This window comes from Ranitomeya variabilis, chromosome 1, assembly GCF_051348905.1.
Source record: "Ranitomeya variabilis isolate aRanVar5 chromosome 1, aRanVar5.hap1, whole genome shotgun sequence".
Classification (NCBI taxonomy): Eukaryota; Metazoa; Chordata; class Amphibia; order Anura; family Dendrobatidae; genus Ranitomeya; species Ranitomeya variabilis.
In genome coordinates this window covers 109,445,580-109,471,169 of record NC_135232.1, presented here as the reverse complement: position 1 = coordinate 109,471,169, position 25,590 = coordinate 109,445,580, and the positions used below count along the sequence as shown (strand labels likewise).

At 43.9% G+C, this 25,590-nt stretch overlaps 1 protein-coding gene across 8 annotated transcripts in view; it reads right to left on the bottom strand.

Annotated features, from left to right (window-relative positions):
- Positions 1-25,590, bottom strand: part of FAM169A (family with sequence similarity 169 member A) — a 168,054-nt gene that overhangs the window by 41,372 nt on the left and 101,092 nt on the right. For 4 of the 8 annotated variants that reach the window (XM_077287471.1, XM_077287500.1, XM_077287491.1 and 1 more), the window contains exons 8-11: positions 17,749-17,882; positions 16,153-16,228; positions 14,468-14,588; positions 11,532-11,712 (exon numbers count right to left, since the gene is read on the bottom strand). In XM_077287471.1, coding sequence (XP_077143586.1) covers positions 11,532-11,712; positions 14,468-14,588; positions 16,153-16,228; positions 17,749-17,882 — 512 coding nt within the window. The remainder of the gene's footprint in view (positions 1-11,531; positions 11,713-14,467; positions 14,589-16,152; positions 16,229-17,748; positions 17,883-25,590) is intronic. The other 4 variants (XM_077287476.1, XM_077287527.1, XM_077287510.1 and 1 more) reach the window with 1 other exon arrangement.

The following is a 25,590-nucleotide window of genomic DNA, read 5'->3' as shown; positions in this document are numbered from 1 at the left end:
TATGTGTGGCAATGTGGTGGGGGGGCGGGATTATGTGTGGTAATGTGGTGGGGGGCGGGATTATGTGTGGTAATGTGGTGGGGGGGCGGGATTATGTGTGGTAATGTGGTGGGGGCGGAATTATGTGGTAATGTGGGGGGGCGGGATTATGTGTGATAATGTGGTGGGGGCGGGATCATGTGTGGTAATGTGGTGGGGGGCGGGATTATGTGTGGTACTGTGGTGGGGGGGCGGGATTATGTGTGGTAATGTAGTGAGGGGTGGGATTGTGTGTGGTAATGTGATGGGGGGGCAGGATTGTGTATGGTAATGTGGTGGGGGGGCGGGATTGTGTGTGGTAATGTGGGGGGGCAGGATTGTGCGTGGTAATGTGGTGCGGGCAGTATTGTGTGTGGTAATGTGGTGGGGGGCGGGATTGTGTGCGGTTATGGTGTTGGGGGGGCGAGATTGTGTGTGGTAATGTGGTGGGGGCGGGATTGTGTGTGGTAATGGGGTGGGGGGCGGAATTGTGTGTGGTAATGGGGTGGGGGGCGGGATTGTGTGTGGTGGGGGGTGAAGCTACTGTGCAGGGGGCGGGATTAGCGAGTAATCACGATGCCTCATATATATAGATGCTCATTGTGAGTTCCCCAATAACTGGCCTAGTAGTAGAAACTGTCGTGGCCTCGTCCATCAATTGCGTAATTGTACTGACGATTGGAGGCAGCGGAGTTGCGTCACATGACACAAGAAAGTACATTCCTTCTATTCATCCTAATTGCATCCTCTACCCGTACACACACTAGACGATACCACAGGCTCTTACAGCCATAGAGTAGATATATCAGCACTATGCAGAGAACTCCAAAATAATTTATTACAGCTAGATTCCAATAAGTCTAGGCTGCGGCACAGAAGAATACTGCATTACAGATGGATGTGGCTTTATGTGACTTCAATATACAGGTCCTTCTCAAAAAATTAGCATATAGTGTTAAATTTCATTATTTACCATAATGTAATGATTACAATTAAACTTTCATATATTATAGATTCATTATCCACCAACTGAAATTTGTCAGGTCTTTTATTGTTTTAATACTGATGATTTTGGCATACAACTCCTAATAACCCAAAAAACCTGTCTCAAAAAATTAGCATATCAAGAAAAGGTTCTCTAAACGACCTATTACCCTAATCTTCTGAATCAACTAATTAACTCTAAACACATGCAAAAGATACCTGAGGCTTTTAAAAACTCCCTGCCTGGTTCATTACTCAAAACCCCCATCATGGGTAAGACTAGCGACCTGACAGATGTCAAGAAGGCCATCATTGACACCCTCAAGCAAGAGGGTAAGACCCAGAAAGAAATTTCTCAACAAATAGGCTGTTCCCAGAGTGCTGTATCAAGGCACCTCAATGGTAAGTCTGTTGGAAGGAAACAATGTGGCAGAAAACGCTGTACAACGAGAAGAGGTGACCGGAACCTGAGGAAGCAGTGGACTGAGTCTGTTGTGGAAACATCCAGAGCCACCGTGCACAGGCGTGTGCAGGAAATGGGCTACAGGTGCCGCATTCCCCAGGTAAAGCCACTTTTGAACCATAAACAGCGGCAGAAGCGCCTGACCTGGGCTACAGAGAAGCAGCACTGGACTGTTGCTAAGTGGTCCCAAGTACTTTTTTCTGATGAAAGCAAATTTTGCATGTCATTCGGAAATCAAGGTGCCAGAGTCTGGAGGAAGACTGGGGAGAAGGAAATGCCAAAATGCCTGAAGTCCAGTGTCAAGTACCCACAGTCAGTGATGGTGTGGGGTGCCATGTCAGCTGCTGGTGTTGGTCCACTGTGTTTCATCAAGGGCAGGGTCAATGCAGCTAGGTATCAGGAGATTTTGGAGCACTTCATGCTTCCATCGGCTGAAATGCTTTATGGAGATGAAGATTTCATTTTTCAGCACGACCTGGCACCTGCTCACAGTGCCAAAACCACTGGTAAATGGTTTACTGACCATGGTATTACTGTGCTCAATTGGCCTGCCAACTCTCCTGACCTGAACCCCATAGAGAATCTGTGGGATATTGTGAAGAGAAAGTTGAGAGACGCAAGACCCAACACTCTGGATGAGCTTAAGGCCGCTATTGAAGCATCCTGGGCCTCCATAACATCTCAGCAGTGTCACAGGCTGATTGCCTCCATGCCACGCCGCATTGAAGCAGTCATTTCTGCCAAAGGATTCCCGACCAAGTATTGAGTGCATAACTGAACATTATTATTTGATGGTTTTTTTGTTTGTTATTAAAAAACACTTTTATTTGATTGGACGGGTGAAATATGCTAATTTTTTGAGACAGGTTTTTTGGGTTATCAGGAGTTGTATGCCAAAATCATCAGTATTAAAACAATAAAAGACCTGACAAATTTCAGTTGGTGGATAATGAATCTATAATATATGAAAGTTTAATTGTAATCATTACATTATGGTAAATAATGAAATTTAACACTATATGCTAATTTTTTGAGAAGGACCTGTACCAGCTTCCCAGAAAGAATTACAGCATGTCACAAATGTGAAAAAAAAAAACAAATCTGTAGAACGGGGTTTGGAACTGCAAAGCTTGTAAGGAATAGTAGGCATATAGGGCATGGGTCGTGTCCAGGGTCAGGCTGGAGTGACGCCCACAGGTGGCATTTAGTCCAGGGGCCCGCACTAGTTTTACTGTACTTGTTCATGTTTAGGCCCTGTGTACCTGAGAATTTTATAAGATAATAGAGTGTGCAAAACAGAACAGTGCTATCGGCTGCACTACATCAAAGTGCACTTTCCTTTAAAGGGGTAAGTTTAGAAGTTATCCCTTATCTGAGAGTTCGGCGATAACTCCCCAATCCTTGGAGGTGTGATCCCGTGAGATGCACATGCCCAACCTCCTCTCTACTCAGACGAGGCTCTTTAGAACCCTAGTTATATGAAATGCAATGGAGAAGAGAAAATAAGGAGACCAGTGGAGGGAAAAGAGGTACAGTCCCAGCGAACAGCAGGAGTCCAGTAGGTAAGTTTATAATTATTTTTTTACTTTTAGACCATGGGCCACTCATTAAAAGGGATGTAAACATTTTGAATGGAGCAGCAAAGCACATTGTCATTCAATGTTTAGCAGCCGCTGCCGTGTCCTGTAAATCAGCTTTTATTCAAAAGAACAGGAGCTGTTCTGCAGTACCTGGCAGCAATTGCTACTCTATGAAAGGTGCTGCCCATTGCAGATCCAGTGTTTACATCTGGCCGCCATCGGAGCAAATAACAGTTGATCAGTGGGCGCTCAAATTGTCAGACACTCATTGATCTGATATTCATGACTTATCCGTGTTGATAGGTCTTCAATATATTGTGACTGGACAGCTACTTCAATGTACTTTACAGTGAGGTCCCGATTCATCACTGCCTTTGCACCTGTGTTTTAATAAAAAATGGACACTCAGTCCACAAGAAGTCAGGGACATGTGAATGGCCCGATAGACTATCACAGGTACGTGTGCTATCCGTAAAAACCATGAATAGTACTCACACGAAAACATTGCATGTCTGAATAAGCCCGATCATTGATTTTGCCCTTAATTAGTTAATAAGGACTTGTTAGCTCACCTAATAAGTTTATTTTAGTAAATCCATCTGTTCTTAGAGCGCTCTGTGTGCCGTTTTGGGATTCCCTCTAGAAATGTATAAATATACTGACAGCCGGGTGTTACTGGTTGGGGGCTACATTGACTGACACTGTCCAATCAGGGCCAACAGGGCCCCATTGTATAAAGACACACCAATGTCCATTTACTTATACATTTCCTGGAGGAATAATGGAGGAACCACACAACACAGTTCTACGAAAAGATTCCCCAGGATTGTTAATGTGAAATACAAGTTTTCACTAAAATAGACATGTCGTTGGTTGCTGGGCATGCATGAATTGGCCAAATTATGTTCTTATATTTCATATTGATATTCTTTAGCACTACAGAGTGCAACTTTTTTTTGTTTATTGTATATGGAGGTAGCTGCTCTTAGTATGCACCTGTTCACATTAGCTTGGAAGTGCCAGTCAGTCTTTTTATGATTGTACATTAGCTCTCTGACCGAGCACTCCGCCCTCCAGTATGTGGTGGATTTTAATTGCAACAGGGTCCTACTTACCCATAAAATCAGACTTGGAAGAGAGATATTCACATCTACCCAGAAATTCAGACTTCAGTCTTAGAGAGGTATTCACACTAGACACATTAGGACCCAACAGTTTTGAGACCACCTTGTCGTTGGTTTCTGGGCATGCATGAATTGGCCAGAGTATGGGCTAAGCATCTCATTTTTTCCAAGTCTCCAGAAGCAGTATTGCTATTCAAATTTCATATATCTCATATTGACATGCTTTAGCACTACAGAGTGCAACTTTTTTGTTTATTGTTTAATGTCAGGAGAGGCGACAGCTCCTATTTAAAGGGAACCTGTCAGGTCCCTGTTCCCCCAGAACCACCAGCAGTTTTCTGCATATATAAATTCCCTGCCTAACAGTCCCTGTATTACAGTACATTACACACATAAACAGATCTTAATAAAAAGTATTTCTAATTTGTTTATGATAGATAAATGAAGTCTTTGAATAGTCGAGGGGGTGTCCCGACTAGTCGGTCCACTTAGAAGACTTCCAATCATGTGCAGTGCGCCTCTCTGATGCTGGAACACATGCACCCGGCTTCAGAGGCTCAATGATGTGAGGGAAAGAAGCCATGCGCATGTGCGAGGTTTGTATAGCGCTGGTGATAACGCCGGCAGTTGAAAGTCATGTTATCACACCCACAGGATCTATCTATCCACAAGATTAAGTGACAAATATAAGAACATTGGGAGTCTGAACATCTGAACATGAAGACTCCCCCACTGATCACAAAAATGGGGTCCCAATGTCCCCTGTATGACTGTAACAGTAGTGAGCATGGACAACCACTGCTATACATTATCTATAGGAGTGGTGAATGCATTTCTCCACATGCTCAAGGGATCTTTAGGCCCCGCATTCTTGGGACCAGTGGTGGTATATTTATCATGGGTCTCAGCAGCTGGACCTGTGGGTAGGCGATAAATGGACTGGCCTTGAGTAACAATGCTTGACGCCTATGGACTGGCCATGAGTAACAATGCCTGACGTCTAAGGACTAGCCATCAGCAACAATGCCTGACGCCTATGGACTGGCCATCAGTACCAATGCTTGACAACTAAGGACTGGCCATCAGATTCTGAAGGCTTCAAGATACAAAACGCCTCGTAGTAATCTCAGTACACACTGCCATACAGAAAGTTCCCTGTAGTTCTGTCATGTACACAATGCTCTCAACAATAAAAAGACAGAGACCGATACTACCCCCAAAAGACATCATAATAAATAGTACGAAAAAATATTCCTAACAGTAACTCCTAGTAATTAGTGATACAGTAATACCTCCACAAAAGTGATTAAATACAAAAATATAAACATGTCTATATTTACTGAGAATGGTAATTCTATAAAATAGTCACACAATTACCAAATAACGCATAAGACAGTGATACTTCACAACACTCACCTACTATACATTGCAAAATAATGCCGCCACGCCATGACCATATATTATCACTATATCAAGCCTGAATAGTGTATAACCGTCATCTTGTTACTGAGCAAAACCCACTGCACCAAGTATACATAGTGATGTCACAGTACAGGGGTAATATACATAGTGATGTCACAGTACAGGGGTAGTATACATAGTGATGCCACAGTACAGGGGTAGTATACATAGTGATGTCACAGTACAGGGGTAGTATACATAGTGATGTCACAGTACAGGGGTAGTATACATAGTGATGTCACAGTACAGGGGTAGTATACATAGTGATGTCACAGTACAGGGGTAGTATACATAGTGATGTCACAGTACAGGGATAAAATACACAGTGATGTCACAGTACAGGGGTAGTATACATAGTGATGTCACAGTACAGGGATAATATACACAGTGATGTCACAGTACAGGGGTAGTATACATAGTGATGTCACAGTACAGGGGTAGTATACATATTGATGTCACAGTACAGGGGTAGTATACATAGTGATGTCACAGTACAGGGGTAATATACATAGTGATGTCACAGTACAGGGGTAGTATACATAGTGATGTCACAGTACAGGGGTAATATACATAGTGATGTCACAGTACAGGGGTAGTATACATAGTGATGTCACAGTACAGGGGTAGTATACATAGTGATGTCACAGTACAGGGGTAGTATACATAGTGATGTCACAGTACAGGGGTAGTATACATAGTGATGTCACAGTACAGGGGTAGTATACATAGTGATGTCACAGTACAGGGGTAGTATACATAGTGATGTCACAGTACAGGGGTAGTATACATAGTGATGTCACAGTACAGGGGTAGTACACATAGTGATGTCACAGTACAGGGGTAATATACATAGTGATGTCACAGTACAGGGGTAGTATACATAGTGATGTCACAGTACAGGGGTAGTATACATAGTGATGTCACAGTACAGGGGTAGTATACATAGTGATGTCACAGTACAGGGGTAGTATACATAGTGATGTCACAGTACAGGGGTAGTATACATAGGGATGTCACAGTACAGGGGTAGTATACATAGTGATGTCACAGTACAGGGGTAGTATACGTAGTGATGTCACAGTACAGGGGTAGTATACGTAGAGATGTCACAGTACAGGGGTAATATACATCGTGATGTCACAGTACAGGGGTAGTATACATAGTGATGTCACAGTACAGGGGTAGTATACAGGGGTAATTTACATAGTGATGTCACAGTACAGGGGTAGTATACATCGTGATGTCACAGTACAGGGGTAATTTACATAGTGATGTCACAGTACAGGGGTAGTATACATAGTGATGTCACAGTACAGGGGTAGTATACATAGTGATGTCACAGTACAGGGGTAGTATACATAGTGATGTCACAGTACAGGGGTAGTATACATCGTGATGTCACAGTACAGGGGTAGTATACATAGAGATGTCACAGTACAGGGGTAGTATACATAGAGATGTCACAGTACAGGAGTAGTATACATAGTGATGTCACAGTACAGGGGTAGTATACATAGTGATGTCACAGTACAGGGGTAGTATACATAGTGATGTCACAGTACAGGGGTAGTATACATCGTGATGTCACAGTACAGGGGTAGTATACATAGAGATGTCACAGTACAGGGGTAGTATACATAGAGATGTCACAGTACAGGGGTAGTATACATAGAGATGTCACAGTACAGGAGTAGTATACATAGTGATGTCACAGTACAGGAGTAGTATACATAGTGATGTCACAGTACAGGGGTAGTATACATAGTGATGTCACAGTACAGGGGTAGTATACATCGTGATGTCACAGTACAGGGGTAGTATACATAGTGATGTCACAGTACAGGGGTAGTATACATAGTGATGTCACAGTACAGGGGTAGTATACATAGTGATGTCACAGTACAGGGGTAGTATACATAGTGATGTCACAGTACAGGGGTAGTATACATCGTGATGTCACAGTACAGGGGTAGTATACATAGTGATGTCACAGTACAGGGGTAGTATACATAGTGATGTCACAGTACAGGGGTAGTATACATCGTGATGTCACAGTACAGGGGTAGTATACATAGTGATGTCACAGTACAGGGGTAGTATACATAGTGATGTCACTGTACAGGGGTAGTATACATCGTGATGTCACAGTACAGGGGTAGTATACATAGTGATGTCACAGTACAGGGGTAGTATACATAGAGATGTCACAGTACAGGGGTAGTATACATAGAGATGTCACAGTACAGGGGAAGTATACATAGAGATGTCACAGTACAGGAGTAGTATACATAGTGATGTCACAGTACAGGGGTAGTATACATAGTGATGTCACAGTTCAGGGGTAGTATACATAGTGATGTCACAGTACAGGGGTAGTATACATAGTGATGTCACAGTACAGGGGTAGTATACATAGTGATGTCACAGTACAGGGGTAGTATACATAGTGATGTCACAGTGCAGGGGTAGTATACATAGAGATGTCACAGTACAGGGGTAGTTTACATAGAGATGTCACAGTGCAGGGGTAGTATACATAGAGATGTCACAGTACAGGAGTAGTATACATAGTGATGTCACAGTACAGGGGTAGTATACATAGTGATGTCACAGTACAGGGGTAGTATACATCGTGATGTCACAGTACAGGGGTAGTATACATAGTGATGTCACAGTACAGGGGTAGTATACATAGTGATGTCACAGTACAGGGGTAGTATACATAGTGATGTCACAGTACAGGGGTAGTATACATCGTGATGTCACAGTACAGGGGTAGTATACATAGTGATGTCACAGTACAGGGGTAGTATACATAGTGATGTCACAGTACAGGGGTAGTATACATCGTGATGTCACAGTACAGGGGTAGTATACATAGTGATGTCACAGTACAGGGGTAGTATACATAGTGATGTCACTGTACAGGGGTAGTATACATCGTGATGTCACAGTACAGGGGTAGTATACATAGTGATGTCACAGTACAGGGGTAGTATACGTAGAGATGTCACAGTACAGGGGTAATATACATCGTGATGTCACAGTACAGGGGTAGTATACATAGTGATGTCACAGTACAGGGGTAGTATACAGGGGTAATTTACATAGTGATGTCACAGTACAGGGGTAGTATACATCGTGATGTCACAGTACAGGGGTAGTATACATAGTGATGTCACAGTACAGGGGTAGTACACATAGTGATGTCACAGTACAGGGGTAGTGTACATAGTGATGTCACAGTACAGGGGTAGTATACATAGTGATGTCACAGTACAGGGGTAGTACACATAGTGATGTCACAGTACAGGGGTAGTATACATAGTGATGTCACAGTACAGGGGTAGCATACATAGTGATGTCCCAGTACAGGGGTAGTATACATAGAGATGTCACAGTACAGGGGTAGTATACATAGAGATGTCACAGTACAGGGGTAGTATACATAGAGATGTCAGAGTACAGGGGTAGTATACATAGTGATGTCACAGTACAGGGGTAATTTACATAGTGTTGTCACAGTACAGGGGTAGTATACATAGAGATGTCACAGTGCAAGGGTAGTATACATAGAGATGTCACAGTACAGGGATAGTATACATAGAGATGTCACAGTGCAAGGGTAGTATACATAGTGATGTCACAGTACAGGAGTAGTATACATAGTGATGTCACAGTACAGGAGTAGTATACATAGTGATGTCACAGTACAGGGGTAGTATACATAGTGATGTCACAGTACAGGGGTAGTATACATCGTGATGTCACAGTACAGGGGTAGTATACATAGAGATGTCACAGTACAGGGGTAGTATACATAGAGATGTCACAGTACAGGAGTAGTATACATAGTGATGTCACAGTACAGGGGTAGTATACATAGTGATGTCACAGTACAGGGGTAGTATACATAGTGATGTCACAGTGCAGGGGTAGTATACATAGAGATGTCACAGTACAGGGGTAGTATACATAGAGATGTCACAGTGCAGGGGTAGTATACATAGTGATGTCACAGTGCAGGGGTAGTATACATAGAGATGTCACAGTACAGGGGTAGTATACATAGTGATGTCACAGTACAGGGGTAGTATACATCGTGATGTCACAGTACAGGGGTAGTATACATAGTGATGTCACAGTACAGGGGTAGTATACATAGTGATGTCACAGTACAGGGGTAGTATACATCGTGATGTCACAGTACAGGGGTAGTATACATAGTGATGTCACAGTACAGGGGTAGTATACATCGTGATGTCACAGTACAGGGGTAGTATACATAGTGATGTCACAGTACAGGGGTAGTATACATAGTGATGTCACAGTACAGGGGTAGTATACATAGTGATGTCATTTTACAGGGATTGTATACACAGTGATGTCACAGTACAGGGGTAATATAAATGCTTGTGTCCTGATGTCCGTCCTGTTCCTTGTGATCCATCCCATAATGACTTCTGTTTGAGGGTGGTGTCAGATGTCCTGCTGTGCCTGTGCTACACCTGAGGCCTAAGGCCGGGTTCACATTAGCGTATGTGTGCGCAGCGTATACCTGCGTACCAATCCGCATGCGTCTTGCGTACAAATATTTAACATTGTGTACTCAGGCACATGCGTTTGCATCAGTTCGCATGCGTTTGCGTACGCATGCGTTGTTTTGTGGTGTGCAGCAAACACAACATGTTTAGTTTTTTGATAGACAAATATGCGCAGGCTTGCGCATGCAAATGAGTGCGTCAAAACAACGCATTACTGTCTATGGGAACGCATTGGAACGCTAGGACATGCGTACTCATGCGTTCGAAAAGCATGCGTACTTCAGACTGCGCATGTCCAGGAAATGATTTCACCACCTCCACCTTGCGCATAAACAATGCACACGCATGCCAAAATGCATTTAAACACAAGCACACGCAGCTTTTTTTTGGCGTCATGCGTAAGATGATATGGAGTAAAAACACAGCGTAAGCATGCGTCTGAATGCGTTTTGGCATGCATTTGTACATGCAGATGATACGCGGTGCACAGATACGCTAATGTGAACTTAGCCTTAGAGAGGTTCTACTGATATGCCCGTGCCAGATGACCCTGGACTGCATCAACCCGACCTCTTGCCATCGTCTGATGTCTGCTGTCCTGTGATGTTTACCCTGGCTTGATGTGCGGAATCGGGAGCCTACCATTGTTATGTCTTGTGTTCTGTATGATGACTTTATGTAGTAAACTTTGTTTCTTCTTACCTGACGTTGTGCGGAGTCATCTAGTCCTGCGTGTCACCACCTTGCCCACATGCTGAGCTGCTACAGACCTCGGTCACTGCCCTTCCCTAGTCCGCGTAGGCCAGGGTCCCCCTCTGTGGTCCAGTGGGTCCACATTCTATTACCACCTGGGACGCACGCTCCACGTCGTTGTGGCCTGGCGATGTGGGACTGTAAGCTAAGCCGCGTCCGTTTGTGACACCCATACATGTGAATGGTGTTATAGCTTAGGCATGTGCATGGATTTCTACAGGTCCACATTATATGTATTGGACCTGCAAAAATTTCTGCATCACATTTATCACATGCATATACCCTAAAACCGCATGATCACAGCTAAGCCGCGTACAATGATCCTGTATGGAGGAGAGTGGCCTATGTTAGGTTCTGGGTGTCCCCACATACGGCACTTTACACTTCCCCAGAAGTATTGCCATGAATACCCGTACTAATGGAACTGCCCTCTTTTGTACTCATGACTTCTAAATGAATCTGTGAAAAACCTTGTGTACCTCTGTAATAAATTGGGGGCATAGGGACATTATGGCCATGAGTAGGCTTGGGCACCGTATTATGAAGTAGAGTACTGTGATACGGTAGTAGTATGGAGCTTTAACTAGACTTGTGATTTCTGTACCTGTTTGTTCTCACTCCTTTCCTCTTTCTGAGGATCCAGGTTGTCATATAACATGTGCTCCACGGGTCTTGCTGCTGAGATCTGCTCCTGGAGCTTGGTCATGTCGCTCTCATCCTTGTCTTCTGCAAGCTGCTGGATGAGCTCTTTGAAGGTCTCCACTATCTGTTCTTTAGACACCATTCTGTAACCAAAACAACACAATGAAAAAGTCACCAAAAAGCCAGAGGGTCATACTAAAGTGCACACACCTCTGCTCCAAAGTGACACAGCTAATCATGTAGAACAATCAGCAATCCATAAAAATGCATTCTCACCACAGTACCACAGTGATATCATAGTGATCTGATACCCCACTAAATACAGTAAGGACAAGTGCCCATAATAGAACTTATAAGTAGGGTTGAGCGACTTTTGCTTTTTTAGGGTTTCGTGAAACCCGACTGTCTCGAAAGTCGGATCGTGTGAAATCGGCCGATTATTGTTAAAAGTCGGGGGGCCGACCGAAAGACGAAACCCAACACGAAGCACAATGCAGGTCAATGGGGATTTTTTTTCCAACACGAAGCACAATGCAGGTCAATGGTTTTTTTTTTTCTTTTAAATCTCTCTCTCTCTCTCTCTCTCTCTCTCTCTTTCTCTCTCTCTCTCTCTCTCTCTCCATTCCTCGGACTGTGTAAATCCTCTCTCTCTCTCTCCATTCCTCGGACTGTGTAAATCCTCTCTCTCTCTCTCCATTCCTCGGATTGTGTAAATCGCTACATCCAAACCGGTTAGGTGGCGTTTATGCCCCCACCCCCTGTGACGCCGCAGAAAGCAAGACAAGACCTATATCATCACACTGCCCACACTCCTTCATGGGCTGAAAAAATGGCGGTAACAGCGTCATACGAAACGCGACTTTGGCGCGAAGATCGCCGACCGCATGGCCGATCCCACACTGGGATCGGGTCAGGTTTCACGAAACCCGACTTTACCAAAAGTCAACGATTTATGAAAATGACCGATCCGTTTCGCTCAACCCTACTTATAAGGGTTTAATTTCACAGCAATGTGTATATTTCTGATAGAAAAAACTTCCCAGTGCTGAAAAATATCTACATAGAGATACCCGGCACCTCCACCAATCAGCTGTTATTTGATCTGGCGGCGACCAGATGTAAACACTAAGAACAGAGCTGCAAAGCATAGCTCTTTTCAATGTGTAGCTGCAGGGTCCTGAGGAACAGCTCCCATCTAGAGATGAGCGAATTTGATCGGGTCAGCCCTTATTCGGCAAGCTATTACCGAATAAGCTGCAGAGGGAACGAGTACCATCAAATGAATAGGAGCTGTTCTGCAGGACCCGGCAGTGGCCACCACATATTGAATAGAACTGCACTTTGCGGCTGTTTTCAAAATGTTTACATCCTGAGACCTCTGGAGCAAATAATAGCTGATTGATGGTGGTTTCAGGGTGTCGGACACACACTAATGTTATTATTGACCCATTGGTAGGTCAACAATATGGTAGTATGATGTAAAGGACAACACCATTAAATAATCACTCAATGGTGCATGTGAATATAAAACGTTTGTATCTTGTCAAAGAAATACACTTCTTTCTCCACCAATAAGCCACTTCTTCTCCTACTTTCTGCACATCAACTAATCATTCACTCTCAATCTACTAGTAAAATCCATCTTGAGAAACAATATTATGATCTCGATTAGGGATCACGTCACATACTGATCATAGAAAGCTTTGGAAAGGTGAGGGAGCTGTTGTAGGAAGAAAGGGGCAGAAAAACAGAGCTACAGTTTTTAGTGTTTTATCTCATCTCATGGCTGGATTCACAGCTACACTACTCAGTACTACACCCAGACAAGTTTAATTTTAAGGACACGAAGCTCTCATGACCAAACCCTAAATTTTCTGTAAATCTCAGGAAGAACATACTAAGCAAAGCTCTGGTGTTTTGAGTGGCTATTTTCTTAGAATGTATGAGAGATTTTATGTGTTGGCAATCGCAAAGTGATAATGACTGAATTTTGCTAATGTATAATTTGGGGGAAAAGTGAAGGTCTAAACTAACAAATTTTACCATTGTGATCTTTACTAAATGCTAATTTTGGGGTGTCCATTTTTAATATTTCTTTTGTGTTAGAAGGGTCCATTAAGAATAAGCTCATCACTAAATGACCTGTTGTTAAGGCCCCTAGTATTCAGCTATAATTTGTAAAGAAACCTATCGGCAAGTTTTCTACTACAGGAGACAAGCATAACATGCACTCAATATTGAGATTGCAACATCAAGAAGGAAATGTTGTAGAACTATGGAAATCACAGTTACAGTATAGATGGATATGTTAATGATATGCAGATGATGGAAAAATTGAAACAACATTTTCAAAACATCTCGATTTAATCAGTATCGACTATGAGTGCCACATGCAGAAATACCCACACTTTCATGCCTTGGCTACTATCAACAAGGTTATTAATGATTGTCTGAGCAATGTTCTGTCACACTGAATGCTCTTGGGCACACAAATCATCAAGATCCGCTGTTGGCAGCTCCCTTTGTAATTGCCAACCAATGACATTCCAGATGTGCTCCATTGGAGACAAGTCCGGAGACTCTGCAGGCCATGGGAGCACGTTCAGGCCATGCAGTCTACCACTGAGCACATCTATGACATAGGCAATTTGATGTTTGCAATTATAATTGTTGAGGATGGCAGTTTGTACAGAAATCAATGAAATGTCCATTGACATGTTGGTTCCTCCAGAAGTATATGCACTCCTTGTATCCTGTGTGGTGATCCCCCCACCTTTTCTATTATCTCAAAATACTCTTATATGGTATTTATAACATTTATGTATGTTTTTAACCACATAATCTCTTTAGGAAATGATCTACAATTGGAGACTAATAAATAATAGTGGAAGCCATTACTTCATGGATGCATTATCACTGCTGGCAGTGTCCACTGCTGCTTCAACAACTTTCTTTCCAATCTTTGGCCTCTTCAGCTGACTGCTTCTAGTGCGGGTGGAGACGGGGGTTATATCGTACTCTAGAATAAAGGTGGAATTAACAAGTCTGAATAAGTGCTCATACAATGGCCATGCTCTATTTTCTGGAACCCACTTTCTGAAAGTGTATTTCCAAAATATGACATGGATACATGCATTATCCTTTACTTCCATAAATTAAAAAATACGGACCCTCATAGAGTAGGTAAATTTACCATGCTTCATTCACTTGTCTTAAATTTTATTCTTGATTCATTTTTTACCTCACACAGTTAGGGGGAATTTACTAAGTAAAGTGTACAAAATTGGAGCCGAATCCTCGCATACATGCCATGTATCACATTTAGGCTGGGGCATGATAAAAGCATATAAAAGACAGGTGAGGAAAACAGTGTTAGTAAAATATGCTGAATTTACTAAAGGGGGGCTTCACTTTTTTGCTTAAAGGGAACCTGTCACCCCGTTTTTTCAGTATGAGATAAAAAAAACGTTAAATAGGGCCTGAGCTGTGCTTTACAATAGTGTATTTTTTGTCCTCTGATTTCTCACCTATGCTGCCGAAATACCTTACAAAAGTCGCCGTTTTCGCCTGTCAATCAGGCTGGTCTGGTCAAAAGGGCGTGGTGAAATGGCTGTTTCTCCCCCAGCTCTTGCTTATCTTCCCGGCGTTGGCGCAGTGTTTTGCGCATGCGCAACAGCCGAATGCACTGCGCAACGGCAAAAAAAGTGTGCGATCTGTGTTATTCAGAGGTTTATCGGTGGGGACGGCCATCTTCCTGAGGCCGTGTGTGCGCAGATGGAGTGCTCTGCTTCCCGGAGCTTCAGGAAAATGCCCACCGCGATCTCCATCTGCGCACGCGCGGCATCCCGCGGCCATTTTCCTGAAGCCCCGGGAAGCAGAGCACTCCATCTGCGCCCGTGCGGCCTCAGGAAGATGGCCGCCCCCACCGATAAACCTCTGAATAACACAGATCGCGCACTTTTTTTGTCGTTGCGCAGTGCATTCGGCTGTTGCGCATGCGCAAAACACTACGCCAACGCCGGGAAGATAAGCAAGAGGTGGGGGAGAAACAGACATTTCACCACGCCCTTTTGACCAGACCAGCCTGATTGACAGGCGAAAACGGCGACTTTGGTAAGGTATTTCGGCAGCATAGGTGGGGAATCAGGGGACACAAAATACACTATTGTAAAGCACAGCTCAGGCCCTATTTAACGGTATTTTTATCTCATACTGAAAAAACGGGGTGACAGGTTCCCTTTAAGTGACCTATGGTCAGATGGAGATGGCATTAGTAAAACTGCCTCCAGGTTTAGTTCTGTTTGCTTGTCCAGATAGAGGGCGAGGGCAGCAGCTGCCTATTACTGATAGGCACTTGTCCAGTCTGGTCTGTACGTTGGACAAGACTAGTGCATGCTGGGATTTTTTTTCACCGGTACCACTGATTTCAGTATTTGGACTAGACAGTCCAAAATATGCTCAAAATGTATCATGCAGCATCAACCACTGTGCATTTTAAGATTAATTAGTTCAATTTTACTCTGTCAATTTATTAAACAGGACTAGTAAATTTTCCGCTTAATATTTTAATTACCGGTAGTTACCATAAGTATAGAGTCCTTTACCCTCAATTGTGCCGGCATCAGTATTTATGATGGTTTTCTCTTTATCTGGTTCTACCTAAAGTAAAAGAGAATAGAAGACATTTTGGGTTAAAATAAATGAAATAACATGACAAACTCAATTGTAAGGGTCCTGTCCTAAATAAGCCGTTTAGAATTAATATGTTACCCTTATTCTATGGGGTAAATTACTATCAGGGGAATTTTTGGAGTGCACTCTAAATATGGCAAAAGTTCAAAACTACACGAGATCTTGTGGTTGGGTTGAAAGAATCACCTGCCGATGGTCTGCAGTAGGGTTGAGCGACCTTTAGTTTTTTAGGGTCGAGTCGGGTTTTGTGAAACCCGACTGTCTTAAAAGTCGAGTCGAGTGAAATCGGCCGACCACCGTTAAAAGTCGGGTTTCGGCCGAAACACGAAACCCATTGAAGGAATTTATTTTTTTTATTTTTTTTTTCCTCCTCCTCCTCCTCCTCCTCCCCCTCCTCCTCCTCCCCCTCCTCCCCCCCTCCTCCCCCTCCTCCTCCTCCTCCTCCTCCGTCCCAGCACAGAAAATTTCGTATTGCACATTCCAAATCCCTACTGCGCACAAGCGATAACATGACGATAGGCGTTCACTCCCCTAACACCTATGTCATCACTCTGCCCACGCTCATTCATTGGCTGAAAAAATGGCGCTAATCGCGTCATACGAAACGCGACTTTCGCGCCCAGATCGCGTACCGCATGGCCGACCCCGCACAGGGATCGGGTCGGGTTTCATGAGACGCCGACTTCGCCAAAAGTCGGCGACTTATGAAAATGAACGACCCGTTTCGCTCAACCCTAGTCTGCAGGCCTTCAGAGAGAAGAGAATACAGATTTATTATGGCTACAGGGAAAGATTGCCAATATCAAGAGATGGCAGAAAAAATAATTTCACATCTTTGATGGAGCAAACTTACAAAATTTCACATTATTGAGCAGGTACATCTGGACTATAAGACGCAACCCACATTTTCCTCCAAATTTTTGGAGGAAAAAAGTGGGTCTTATGGTCCGAAAAATACGGCAACTGGGACCCTCAATCGAGTATAAGCTGAGGGGGGCTATTTCAGAAAAAAAAAAAGTGCTGAAAAACTCGGCTTATACATGAGTATATACGGTAATTTTATATCATGAAAAATCTGCGTTTTGGTGACATAACGATGCCAAATTTGGCTTTTATTTTTATTTGTCAAGAGTTCAAACTTTTTTTTTACATTTTTATAGCCGAACCCCTTCCACTATGAGACTTGAACCTTTGATTGTTTGTACAATATACTTAAATTCTTTAATACTGCACTACATTACAAATTTACAGATCTCCTATGAATTCAAGGAGTACAGAGATGGCAGTGACAGGGCCGCCAGCTGCCATGGTAATCTATCGGCACTCCACAATCATGTTACTCCACGATGGAAGTTTAGGAGGGGGATCTTCACTGTAATCACTCCTGTTAGACGCAGGTGATTGCTGTATCATACACCGCTGTATACAGAGTAAGTTCAGGTGAGCAAGAAGCAAATTCTGAAGGTTACCTGGACCTACAATCCCACCTGTATGTCCTCTGTATTCACTATCTGAATGTCATGCTTCTCCTCTGTGTCTTCTATCTGTAATTCAGCTGGTGGCTCTGCTGATGGTGGTTCTGTAGAAGGGAGAACTACATCATCTTTGGCATTTTCTTTATCTGGAGGAATAAAGAGCATAATAAATATGACTATAACAATTCTATTACAGGGGAGATCTATGGCTTATGACGGAACCATGCATACTCTGTAATTTGTATCTGTATGTACAAAAAAATCCATAGACTGTAGTGATTACATTACTGCAATGTTATATACAGTTGTGTGAAAAAGTATTTGCCCCTTTCATGATTTCTTATTCTTTTGTATGTTTGTCACACTTAAATGTTTCAGATCACCAAATGTAAATATTAGACAAAGATAACAGAAGTAAATACAAAATGCAGTTTTTAATTGAAGGTCTTTATAATTAAGGGAAAAAGAAATCTAAACATACAGGCCCTGTGTGAAAAGGTGATTGCCCACTAAACCTAATAACTGGCTGGGCCACCCTTAGCAGCAACAACTGCAATCAAGCGTTTGCGATATTAAGCAATGAGTCTTTTACAACGCTCTGGCGGAATTTTGGCCCACTCATCTTTGTAGAATTGTTGCAATTCAGCCACATTAGAGGGTTTCTGACCATGAACCATGCTTTTAAGGTCATGCCACAGCATCTCAATCAAATTAAGGTCAGGACTTTGACTAGGCTACTCCAAAGTCTTAATTTTGTTTTTCTTAAGCCATTTAGAGGTGTGTTATGGTTCTCAATGGCAAGAGAACATAGCCCAGCAAACATAAGAACTAGCTCTTGGAAGGATGGAAACTAAACTGACCATGAACTAAACCTGCCGCACAACTAACAGTAGCCGGGTAGCGTAGCCTGCGTTTTATCCCTAGACGCCCAGCGCCGGCCGGAGGACTAACTAATCCTGGCAGAGGAAAATATAGTCCTGGCTCACCTCTAGAGAAATTTCCCCGAAAGGCAGACAGAGGCCCCCACAAATATTGGCGGTGATTTTAGATGAAATGACAAACGTAGTATGAAAATAGGTTTAGCAAAATTGAGGTCCGCTTACTAGATAGCAGGAAGACAGAAAGGGCACTTTCATGGTCAGCTGAAAACCCTATCAAAACACCATCCTGAAATTACTTTAAGACTCTAGTATTAACTCATAACATCAGAGTGGCAATTTCAGATCACAAGAGCTTTCCAGACACAGAAACGAAACTACAGCTGTGAACTGGAACAAAATGCAAAAACAAACAAGGACTAAAGTCCAACTTAGCTGGGAGTTGTCTAGCAGCAGGAACATGCACAGAAAGGCTTCTGATTACAATGTTGACCGGCATGGAAGTGACAGAGGAGCAAGGCTAAATAGCGACTCCCACATCCTGATGGAAACAGGTGAACAGAGAGGATGATGCACACCAGTTCAATTCCACCAGTGGCCACCGGGGGAGCCCAAAATCCAATTTCACAACAGTACCCCCCCCTCAAGGAGGGGGCACCGAACCCTCACCAGAACCACCAGGGCGATCAGGATGAGCCCTATGAAAGGCACGGACCAAATCGGAGGCATGAACATCAGAGGCAGTCACCCAAGAATTATCCTCCTGACCGTATCCCTTCCATTTGACCAGATACTGGAGTTTCCGTCTGGAAACACGGGAGTCCAAGATTTTTTCCACAACGTACTCCAACTCGCCCTCAACCAACACCGGAGCAGGAGGCTCAACGGAAGGCACAACCGGTACCTCATACCTGCGCAATAATGACCGATGAAAAACATTATGAATAGAAAAAGATGCAGGGAGGTCCAAACGGAAGGACACAGGGTTAAGAATCTCCAATATCTTGTACGGGCCGATGAACCGAGGCTTAAACTTGGGAGAAGAAACCCTCATAGGGACAAAACGAGAAGACAACCACACCAAGTCCCCAACACAAAGCCGAGGACCAACCCGACGCCGGCGGTTGGCAAAAAGCTGAGTCTTCTCCTGGGACAACTTCAAATTGTCCACTACCTGCCCCCAAATCTGATGCAACCTCTCCACCACAGCATCCACTCCAGGACAATCCGAAGATTCCACCTGACCAGAAGAAAATCGAGGATGAAACCCCGAATTACAGAAAAAGGGAGACACCAAGGTGGCAGAGCTGGCCCGATTATTGAGGGCAAACTCCGCTAAAGGCAAAAAAGCAACCCAATCATCCTGATCTGCAGACACAAAACACCTCAAATATGTCTCCAAGGTCTGATTCGTCCGCTCGGTCTGGCCATTAGTCTGAGGATGGAAAGCAGACGAGAAAGACAAATCTATGCCCATCCTAGCACAGAATGCTCGCCAAAATCTAGACACGAATTGGGTACCTCTGTCAGAAACGATATTCTCCGGAATACCATGCAAACGAACCACATTTTGAAAAAAACAGAGGAACCAACTCGGAAGAAGAAGGCAACTTAGGCAGGGGAACCAAATGGATCATCTTAGAGAAACGATCACACACCACCCAGATGACAGACATCTTCTGAGAAACAGGAAGATCCGAAATAAAATCCATCGAGATGTGCGTCCAGGGCCTCTTCGGGATAGGCAAGGGCAACAACAATCCACTAGCCCGAGAACAACAAGGCTTGGCCCGAGCACAAACATCACAAGACTGCACGAAGCCTCGCACATCTCGAGACAGGGAAGGCCACCAGAAGGACCTTGCCACCAAATCCCTGGTACCAAAGATTCCAGGATGACCTGCCAACGCAGAAGAATGAACCTCAGAAATGACTTTACTGGTCCAATCATCAGGAACAAACAGTCTACCAGGTGGGCAACGATCAGGTCTATCCGCCTGAAACTCCTGCAAGGCCCGCCGCAGGTCTGGAGAAACGGCAGACAATATCACTCCATCCTTAAGGATACCTGTAGGTTCAGAATTACCAGGGGAGTCAGGCTCAAAACTCCTAGAAAGGGCATCCGCCTTAACATTCTTAGAACCCGGCAGGTAGGACACCACAAAATTAAACCGAGAGAAAAACAACGACCAGCGCGCCTGTCTAGGATTCAGGCGTCTGGCGGACTCAAGATAAATTAGATTTTTGTGGTCAGTCAATACCACCACCTGATGTCTAGCCCCCTCAAGCCAATGACGCCACTCCTCAAAAGCCCACTTCATGGCCAAAAGCTCCCGATTCCCAACATCATAATTCCGCTCGGCGGGCGAAAATTTACGTGAGAAAAAAGCACAAGGTCTCATCACGGAGCAATCGGAACTTCTCTGCGACAAAACCGCCCCAGCTCCGATTTCAGAAGCGTCGACCTCAACCTGAAAAGGAAGAGCAACATCAGGCTGACGCAACACAGGGGCGGAAGAAAAGCGGCGCTTAAGCTCCCGAAAGGCCTCCACAGCAGCAGGGGACCAATCAGCAACATCAGCACCCTTCTTAGTCAAATCAGTCAATGGTTTAACAACATCAGAAAAACCAGCAATAAATCGACGATAAAAGTTAGCAAAGCCCAAAAATTTCTGAAGACTCTTAAGAGAAGAGGGCTGCGTCCAATCACAAATAGCCTGAACCTTGACAGGATCCATCTCGATGGAAGAGGGGGAAAAAATATATCCCAAAAAGGAAATCTTTTGAACCCCAAAAACGCACTTAGAACCCTTCACACACAAGGAATTAGACCGCAAAACCTGAAAAACCCTCCTGACCTGCTGGACATGAGAGTCCCAGTCATCCGAAAAAATCAAAATATCATCCAGATACACAATCATAAATTTATCCAAATAATCACGGAAAATGTCATGCATAAAGGACTGAAAGACTGAAGGGGCATTTGAAAGACCAAAAGGCATCACCAAATACTCAAAGTGGCCCTCGGGCGTATTAAATGCGGTTTTCCACTCATCCCCCTGCTTAATTCGCACCAAATTATACGCCCCACGGAGATCTATCTTAGAGAACCACTTGGCCCCCTTTATGCGAGCAAACAAATCAGTCAGCAGTGGCAACGGATATTGATATTTAACCGTGATTTTATTCAAAAGCCGATAATCAATGCACGGCCTCAAAGAGCCATCTTTCTTAGCCACAAAGAAAAAACCGGCTCCTAAGGGAGATGACGAAGGACGAATATGTCCCTTTTCCAAGGACTCCTTTATATATTCTCGCATAGCAGCATGTTCAGGCACAGACAGATTAAATAAACGACCCTTAGGGTATTTACTACCCGGAATCAAATCTATGGCACAATCGCACTCCCGGTGCGGAGGTAATGAACCAAGCTTAGGTTCTTCAAAAACGTCACGATATTCAGTCAAGAATTCAGGAATCTCAGAGGGAATAGATGATGAAATGGAAACCACAGGTACGTCCCCATGCGCCCCCATACATCCCCAGCTTAACACAGACATAGCTTTCCAGTCAAGAACTGGGTTATGAGATTGCAGCCATGGCAATCCAAGCACCAACACATCATGTAGGTTATACAGCACAAGAAAGCGAATAATCTCCTGGTGATCCGGATTAATCCGCATAGTTACTTGTGTCCAGTATTGTGGTTTATTGCTAGCCAATGGGGTGGAGTCAATCCCCTTCAAGGGTATAGGAGTTTCAAGAGGCTCCAAATCATACCCACAGCGTTTGGCAAAGGACCAATCCATAAGACTCAAAGCGGCGCCAGAGTCGACATAGGCATCCGCGGTAATAGATGATAAAGAACAAATCAGGGTCACAGATAGAATAAACTTAAACTGTAAAGTGCCAATTGAAACAGACTTATCAAGCTTCTTAGTACGCTTAGAGCATGCTGATATAACATGAGTTGAATCACCGCAATAGAAGCACAACCCATTTTTTCGTCTAAAATTCTGCCGTTCACTTCTGGACAGAATTCTATCACATTGCATATCCTCTGGCGTCTTCTCAGTAGACACCGCCAAATGGTGCACAGGTTTGCGCTCCCGCAGACGCCTATCGATCTGGATAGCCATTGTCATGGACTCATTCAGACCCGCAGGCACAGGGAACCCCACCATAACATCCTTAATGGCATCAGAGAGACCCTCTCTGAAATTCGCCGCCAGGGCGCACTCATTCCACTGAGTAAGCACAGCCCATTTACGGAATTTCTGGCAGTATATTTCAGCTTCGTCTTGCCCCTGAGATAGGGACATCAAGGCCTTTTCCGCCTGAAGTTCTAACTGAGGTTCCTCATAAAGCAACCCCAAGGCCAGAAAAAACGCATCCACATTGAGCAACGCAGGATCCCCTGGAGCCAATGCAAAAGCCCAATCCTGAGGGTCGCCCCGGAGCAAGGAAATCACAATCCTGACCTGCTGAGCAGGATCTCCAGCAGAGTGAGATTTCAGGGACAAAAACAACTTGCAATTATTTTTGAAATTTTGAAAGCAAGATCTATTCCCCGAGAAAAATTCAGGCAAAGGAATTCTAGGTTCAGATATAGGAACATGAACAACAAAATCTTGTAAATTCTGAACTTTCGTGGTGAGATTATTCAAACCTGCAGCTAAACTCTGAATATCCATTTTAAACAGGTGAACACAGAGCCATTCCAGGATTAGAAGGAGAGAGAGAGAGAAAGGCTGCAATATAGGCAGACTTGCAAGAGATTCAATTACAAGCACACTCAGAACTGAAGGGAAAAAAAAAAAAAAAAAAAAAAAATCTTCAGCAGACTTCTCTTTTCTCTCCTTTCTCTGTCAATTAATTTAACCCTTTTTTAAGGCCGGTCAAACTGTTATGGTTCTCAATGGCAAGAGAACATAGCCCAGCAAACATAAGAACTAGCTCTTGGAAGGATGGAAACTAAACTGACCATGAACTAAACCTGCCGCACAACTAACAGTAGCCGGGTAGCGTAGCCTGCGTTTTATCCCTAGACGCCCAGCGCCGGCCGGAGGACTAACTAATCCTGGCAGAGGAAAATATAGTCCTGGCTCACCTCTAGAGAAATTTCCCCGAAAGGCAGACAGAGGCCCCCACAAATATTGGCGGTGATTTTAGATGAAATGACAAACGTATTATGAAAATAGGTTTAGCAAAATTGAGGTCCGCTTACTAGATAGCAGGAAGACAGAAAGGGCACTTTCATGGTCAGCTGAAAACCCTATCAAAACACCATCCTGAAATTACTTTAAGACTCTAGTATTAACTCATAACATCAGAGTGGCAATTTCAGATCACAAGAGCTTTCCAGACACAGAAACGAAACTACAGCTGTGAACTGGAACAAAATGCAAAAACAAACAAGGACTAAAGTCCAACTTAGCTGGGAGTTGTCTAGCAGCAGGAACATGCACAGAAAGGCTTCTGATTACAATGTTGACCGGCATGGAAGTGACAGAGGAGCAAGGCTAAATAGCGACTCCCACATCCTGATGGAAACAGGTGAACAGAGAGGATGATGCACACCAGTTCAATTCCACCAGTGGCCACCGGGGGAGCCCAAAATCCAATTTCACAACAGAGGTGGACTTGCTGGTGTGTATTGGATCATTGTCCTGTTGCATAACCCAAATGCACATCAGTGTGAGGTAACAAACTGATGGACAGACATTCTTCTTCAGGATTTTTTTGTACACAGCAGAATTCATGGTTCCATTTACCACATCAAGTCTTCCAGGTACAGGAGAAGTAAAACAGCCTCAGACCACCACACTACCACCACATTTGACTGTTGGTTTGATGTTACTTTTCTCCCAAAAATCTTGTGGATCATCAATATGTTTTATGGCAAAAGTGAGACAAGCCTTTATGTTGTTATTACTCAGCAGTGGTTTTCGTCTTGGAACTCTGCCATGCAGGCCATTTTGCAAAGTCTCTTTCTTATAGTGGAGTAATGAACACTGACCTTAACTGAGGCAAGTTAGTCCGGCAGTTCTTTGGATGTTGTTGTGAGGTCTTTTCTGACCTCTTGGATTAGTCATATGTCACGGGGCTGTCAAGTCCTCCTGGAAGACCTGGAGTTAGACGGTCACATCGAGTAATGAATTGCAGGTCTCCTATAAAGATGTTGTGATTCGTCATATTTTAAATGGATTCTCTTTTCTTTGGTGCTGAGAAGGTTAAAGACTCTTTCCATGCTGGCTGAGACCATACAGCCTGGCTGTTCTCAGCTGCAACTACTTATAATTTACTCCCTTTATATATACTGTCTCCTGGCGTCTTCCTGTGCTGAGTGCTAAAGCTAAATGGTTGGAGTGGAGTTGTTGGTGTAGTGATCTGTAGTTTGCTGTAGTACATGTGTTTTTATCTCCTGGTCCCTATTCCCATTTAGTTTATTCCTCCTTGTCCCTATCCTCCTCAATATTTTTGGTTTGTGCTTTTGTATGATACATGCTTTCTGCTATCCCTGTTTTGTCTTTGTGTTTTGTTAAGGCTACGTTCACATTTGCGTTGTGCGCCGCAGCGTCGGCGCCGCAGCGCACAACGCAAACAAAAACGCAGCAAAACGCATGCACAACGCTGCGTTTTGCGCCGCATGCGTCCTTTTTTTAATTGATTTTGGACGCAGCAAAAATGCAACTTGCTGCGTCCTCTGCGCCCAGACGCGGGCGCCGCAGCGACGCATGCGGCGCAAAACGCAAGTGCGACGCATGTCCATGCGCCCCCATGTTAAATATAGGGGCGCATGACGCATGCGACGACGCTGCGGCGCCCGACGCTGCGGCGCACAACGCAAATGTGAACGTAGCCTTACCTTACATTTCTGTCCCATGCCTCATCGGGTGGGAGAGACTACAGATTAGGGTTTAACACAAGCATAGCAATGTCAGATACCCGTGCCTCTCTACCTTCAAGACTACCC